Genomic DNA, 6,573 nt, shown 5'->3' with positions numbered 1-6,573 from the left:
TTTTTTTTTTTTTTTGATTCAGAGTCTCACACTGTCACCCAGGCTGGAGTGCTGTGGCACATTCTTGGCCACCACGGCCTCTGCCTGCTGGGCTCAGGCGATCTTCCCAGCCGGGAGTGGTAGCGTGTGCCTGTGGTTCCAGCTACTTGGAAGGTGACTGTGAGTGTGTCACTGCACCCCAGCCTGGGTGACAGAGTGAGACTCCAACTCAAAAAAAAAAAAGAGTTACTCATTGGCCTGACGTTTTTTATTTTACATTTTCTGTTGTTGCTTTTTTCCACCAGGGCCTACATTCATCAGTACACAAAATTTGGAATTGAAGAAGAGGACTTTTTGGCCAGTTTCACGTTGTTGGAGCAAGTTGTTGCCAGTTACCGTAACCTCTGATTTTGAACAAAGGAGAAAAGTACCTTAACGTGCTTTTGGACTTAATACGTTCTCTATAAGGTTTTCAAATTAATGTGTATTAAAGTAACAGGAGAATGCTGAGTCCATTCTGTATCCTTTGCTCACAGAAAAGGATGGGAACTTTTTTTTTTTGAGTTGGAGTCTCACTCTTGCCCAGACTGGAGTACAGTGACATGCTCCCGGCCACCGCAGCCTTGACCTGCTGGGCTCCGGCGATCCTTCCGCCTCAGCCTTCCAAGTAACTCGAACTACAGGCGCGCGTTACCATGCCCGGCTAATTTTTTTGATTTATTATAGAGATGAGGTCTCGCCAAGTTGCCCAGGCGGGTCTCGAACCTGCGGGCTCAGGCAATTCACTCACCTTGTCCTTCCAAAGCGTGGGATTATAGGCTGAGCCACCAAGCCTGGCCACTTTTTTTTTAATGAGTTGGAGTCGCACTCTGTCGCCCAGACTGGAGTGCAGTGGCACACTCATGGCTACCACAGCCTCATCCTGCTGGGCTCAGGTGATCCTTCCTCCTCAGCCTTCCAAGTAGCTGGAACTATGGGCGCATGCCACCACACCCGGCTAATTTTATGATTTATTGTAGAGACGAGGTCTCACCAAGTTGCCTATGCTGGTCTCAAACCCCTGGACTCAGGCAGTCCTCTCGTCTCGGCCTCCCAGGGTGCTGGGATTACAGACTTAAGCCACTGTGCCCAGCCAGCATATTTTCAATGAAAACATCTACTTGTGCCAGGTGCGGTGGCTCAAGCCTGTAATCCCAGCATTTTGGGAGGCCGAAGTGAGAGGATTGCCTGAGCCCACAGATTTGAGACCAACCTGGGCAACTTGGTGAGACCTCATCTCTACAATAAATCAAAAAATTAACCAGGCATAGTGATGTGCACTTGTAGTTTCAGCTACGGAAGGCTAAGATGGAAGAATCACCTGAGCCCAGCAGGTCAAGGTTGTGGTGGCCATGAGTGTGCCACTGCACTCCAGCCTGGGTGACAGAGTGAGACTCCAACTCAAAAAGAGAGGGGGAAAAAAACCCTCTCTTTACTGCAAAAGAATTCAGTAAATATGAACTAAACTTTCACAGTACAATTTTAAGCTAAGAAATTATACCTGCACTTTGGGAGGTGGGGGCGAGAGGATTGCCTGAGCCCATGGTTTTGAGACCAGCCTGGGCAACTTGGTGAGATCTCATCTCTACAATAATTTAAAAAATTATCCGGGCATGGTGGTGTGTGCCTGTGGTTCCAGCTACTTGGAAGACAGAGACAAAAGGATCATCTGAGTCCAACAGGCCAAGGCTGCAGTGGCCATAAACATGCCACTGCAAAGACCCTGACAAAAAAAAAAAAAAAGAGGCTGCCCCCAGTGGCTGTGCCTGTAATCCCAGCACTTTGGGAAGCTGAGGTGAGTGGATTGCCTGAGCCAGCCAATTTGAGACCAATTTGAGACCAACCTGGGCAACTTGGTGAGACCTCGTCTCTACAATAAATTTAAAAAAAGAAAAGAAAAGAAAAATAAATTACAATTCTTTTCTTAATGTACCAGAGATGCCAAAAATATATATACACATTTTAAGAGATGTTTGTTGTAATCAGAAGTGTCTGGACGCTGATGGTAACCACTTTGAGCACCTCTTGTAATTGCAGAAGTCAAACATGACATGTATTCATCTTATTATTGCAATTTTCACGCAGTTTTTTTCTTTCTTAAAATGTGTATACATTTTTTTGGCACCTTCTACATTCATCTTTGAAATGAATGCTTTGAACCACAAGAGGGAGATGTTGTCAAATGCTACAGTGTGAACATCTATTTTGAATATCCTGCAGCAGGATAAGAATTTCCACTCTAAGTAGCTATCCCAGCACTTTGGGAGGCTGGGGTGAGATGATTGCCTGAGCCCAAGGGTTCCAGACCAGCCTGGGGAACTTGGCAAGACCTCATCTCTACAATAAATCAAAAAATGAGCCGGGCATAGCCAGACTTGGTGGCTCAGCCTGTAATCCCGCGCTTTGGGAGGCTGAGGTGAGTGGATTGCCTGAGCCCGCAGGTTCGAGACCCGCCTGAGCAACTTGGCAAGACCTCATCTCTACAACAAATAAATTTTAAAAATTAGCCAGGTGTGGTAGCGCGCACCTGTAGTTCCAGCTACTTGGAAGGTTGAGGCGGAAGGATCGCTGGAGCCCAGCAGGTTGAGGCTGCGGTGACCGGGAGAGTGACCACTGCACTCCAGTCTCGGTGACAGAGTGAGACTCCAATTCAAAAAAAAAAAAATTAGCCGGGCATGATAGCGTGTGCCTGTGGTTCCAGCGACTTGGGAGGCTGAGGCAGAAGGATCACCTGAGCCAGGGAGGTCGAGGCTGCTATAGCCATGAAAGTGCCACTGCACTCCAGGACTCTGACTCAATCAATCAATCAATAAACAATAGGGTTGCTCTGCGGCTCAAGCAGTCCTCTCACCTCCACCTCCTAAAGTGCTGGGATTACAGGCATTAGTCACATGCCTGCTGGGCATGATTTCTTGTGCCTCAGGACACTTTGAGGGGTGAGATAGTCCGAATTGTCTCTGGGAGCAGTGTCTCTGGGAGCAGCGAGGTGTGAGCGAGGCTGGGAGGCAGCAGCAGAACCTTGACCTGCGGCCTCAGTCTGCAGCAAATGGGCTTCCAAAGCATTCTTACTGGTTGGATCTCTGGCTCTTTATCCTTTTCAATGTAGTATTTTAAAATTTTTCTTTGTATGTTTTTTTGCCATGACTGGTTTGCTGATATCTAAATTAAGAAGTTGGCTCAGGAGTGAATTCTGAAAATGTCTACTAACTTCTTGAATAAAGAAGACCAGATATGAAAGTCAGTCCTTGACACAAGCGTTTGTAGAAAAAAAAAAAAAAGAATTAGTCAGGTATGGTAGCACACGCCTGCAGTTCCAACTACTTGGAAGTCTGAGGCGGAAGGATCGCCTGAATCCAGCAGGTAGACACTGGGGTGGTGGTGAGTGTGCTACTGCACTCCAGCCTGGGCAACAGAGCAAGACTCCAACTCAAAAAAACAAAAAAGAAGACAGATGGGATTGTGCAGCAGCAGAATTTCAGATCTCTAAAAGAGATCTTACTTTGATTTTGCACTTTCTGTTACTTATTTGGAGAACACTATTAAATGAGTAGGATTTTACGCATTCATAGCTAAGTTCTTAAAACTTTGGTTCATGTTTTTAAAAGTTTTTTTTAAAACATTTCATGGCTTTACAGGGGCTAAATATAAATGTATTTGTAGGCCGGGTATGGTGGCAACACTCTGGGAGGCAGAAGCAAGGGGATTGCCTGAGCCCAGGGGTTCGAGACCAGCCTAGACAACTTGGCGAGACCTCGTCTCTAAAATAAATCAAGAAAAAGCCAGGCTCGGTGGCTCAGTCTGTAATTCCACGCCTTTGGGAGGCTGAGGTGAGTGGATTGCCTGAGTCCGCGGGTTCGAGACCCGCCTGGGCAGGCGAGACCTCATCTCTACAATAAATCAAAAAATTAACTGGGCGTGGTAGCACACGCCTGTAATTCCAGCTACTCAGAAGGCTGAGGCAGAAGGATCGCCAGAGCCCAGGCAGGTCGAGGCTGCGGTGGCTGGGAGCGGCCACTGCACTCCAGTCTGGGCGACAGAGTGAGACTCCAACTCAAAAAATGAAAGAAAGAAAGAGAGAAAGAGAGAGAGAGAGAAAGAAAGAGAGATAGATTAGCCAGATGTGGTTGTGCATGCCTGTAATGCCAGCTACTTGGAAAACTGAGGCAGAAGGATCACCTGAACCCAGCAGGTCAAGGCTGCGGTGGCCATGAGTGTGCCACTATACTTCAGCCAGGGTGACAGAGTGAGAATGATTAAAAAGAAAAGTGTGTGTAAAAATACTTTAAAATAATACTTTAAAAAATTTTTTAAATGAAATAACAGGTGTTCAGATGGAATGCATGAGAGTTGTATGCTTTACAGTAAAAGGGGTAAGAATTTTCACTCAAATTTTTCACTAATTTGAGAAAATTATCACTGAAATACAGTGCTTGGTGAGATGGACACACACACGTAAGTTTCACTCAGAAGGATAAAACGCACTTGAAAATTGGCAACTGAGTTTGAGGGGAATGGGGTATTTCCCTAAGACATCACATGCAGTGCATTAACAAATGTCAAATGAGAAACAAATAGGAACATTTGCCCATTCTGCCAAATCTACCAGTAGTGACTTGTACTTTTATAGGGAAAAATGACAGTTCACAGCTTCACTGGCTTCTTCCTTTTCATTCCATATGGAAATGATTACCTTTTTGCTGTTTTTCTTATCAACTGTTGCTATGATTTAAATTCGGACCCATATCTTATTTCTAAGGAATGTAAAAAGTAGTCTGTTCCACTGCTAAAAGGCACACCCCACTGCTGCATGTTGTTAACCAAGTATACTTGAAAAATAATTAGATCATAATTTTTACCAAACAGAGTCAAAGTCATTGTTTAGGCATTAAAGAGATTCCGAGACTGAAACAATTTCCCAGGCTAAACTAGCGTCATGAAGGTCTGGAACTGAGTTCTCTCACCACGGGTTAAGCTGATTCTGAGGAATCCTGGTAGGGGTTAGGCTTAAAGGCAGTCAGAGGTTGGAATCATTTGGTATTTGAGGAAATTAGTCTTGAGGTGCTAATAAGGGCAAGCATATTTCTAATTTGGCAACTCTTAGAATCAATGGAGGTGAATGTTAGAAGTAAACCCAACTAGACAGAGCTCTGGGTCCAGTCAGTTATGCCATTTGACCCTTTTTTATGATACTAAACTGCATTGTTTGATATATATGAATACCTAAATATTTTTACGCTTGCTTTGACACATTTACATAGAACATAATTTTTTCTTGTCTATTTGGAATAACGAAATTTGTGCTCTTAGAATCGTGCTTTTAAGTTAAATATTAACATAAGGAAGCTGATGTAAAAGTTTTAAGATATGAGGTGGAATCAGAAATGTACTTTGGTTAGTGTGGAGAATATGATCAGGCAGCCAAGACAATATTAAGAATCATAAGCTAGGCCGGGTACGGTGGCTTATGCCTGTAATCCCAGCACTTTGGGAGGCCAAGGCGAGAAGATTGCCTGAGTCCAGGGGTTTGAGACTAGCCTGGGCAACTTGGTTGAGACCTTGTCTCTACAACAAATAAAAAAATTAGCTAGGCATGGTGGTGCGAGCCTGTGGTCCAGCTACTTGGAAGACTGAGGTGGAAGGATCATCTGAGCCCAGCAGGTTGAGGCTGCGGTGGTTGTGAGCGTGCCACTGCACTCCAGTCTGGGCAACAGAGTGAGACTCCAACTTAAAAAAAAAAAAAAGAATCATAAGCTCCTGAGCATACAGATCCAGAAAACTTTGAAGGTGTAATTTCTTAGAATGCTGGGTAACTGGCACACTGTGTTGTCAAACATTATCCTGCAGAGCCAGTGAATAGTGAGTACAGGGTGAACTCAAACTGTTTCTCCTTACCAAGTTTTTCCCCTCTTCTGTCTCTCCATTTGTGCTTTTCTTAAGAGTTCTTTGTGCTGTAGAATCCATTTCTTTGCATGCATTTCCTCCTTCTTCCCACTTTGGGCTCCCACCTTCTCCCTTTCTGTTCAGTCAGTCTGCAACATCTTTCTCCTTTATTTTGCCCATCACTTAGAACTCACTGGGTTTTTGCCACCAATTCACAGTTATCAGCCAGTTCACTCAACCCATATCTATTCAGTGCTAGGCACTGAGCAAGATGTCAAAGACCTAGGGATTAATACCACTTCGTCTAAATGAAGCAGCTCACAGTGTAGTACGTTTCCCTGGATGTCTGGTGCTACAGTTCTGGCTTCCTAATTATTGTTTATGATGTTGCCTGTGTGCATATGCACCTTTTAGAAAGAACAATGAACTGGGAGCTCTAGTCAGGCTAGACTTAAATGTTGAAATGTATCCTTGCAGTGCCAGGCGTGGTGGCTCACGCCTGTAATCCCAGCACTTTGAGAGGCAGAAGCGAGAGGATTGCCTGAACCCAGGGATTCAAGACCAGCCTGGGCAATGTGGTAAAACCTTATTTCTTTTTTTTTTTGAGTTTGAGTCTCACTCTGTCACCCAGACTGGAATGCAGTGGCCGCTCCCGGCCACCGCAGCCTCGACCTG

The 6,573-nt window shown here is 44.9% G+C and overlaps 1 protein-coding gene across 2 annotated transcripts in view; it reads left to right on the top strand.

Annotated features, from left to right (window-relative positions):
* The window catches only part of TUBD1 (tubulin delta 1), a 27,547-nt gene extending 27,091 nt beyond the window's left edge, over positions 1-456 (top strand). The window contains exon 9 of one of the 2 annotated variants that reach the window (XM_008070838.2): positions 285-456. In XM_008070838.2, coding sequence (XP_008069029.1) covers positions 285-387 — 103 coding nt within the window. In that variant the 3' untranslated portion in view covers positions 388-456. The remainder of the gene's footprint in view (positions 1-284) is intronic. The other variant, XM_008070839.2, reaches the window with a different exon arrangement.
* Positions 457-6,573: the final 6,117 nt, after the last annotated feature.

Source organism: Carlito syrichta, unplaced genomic scaffold, assembly GCF_000164805.1.
Source record: "Carlito syrichta isolate Samal-C Ts95f unplaced genomic scaffold, Tarsius_syrichta-2.0.1 Scaffold314028, whole genome shotgun sequence".
Lineage (NCBI taxonomy): Eukaryota > Metazoa > Chordata > Mammalia > Primates > Tarsiidae > Carlito > Carlito syrichta.
This window is presented reverse-complemented; position numbering and strand designations above follow the sequence as displayed.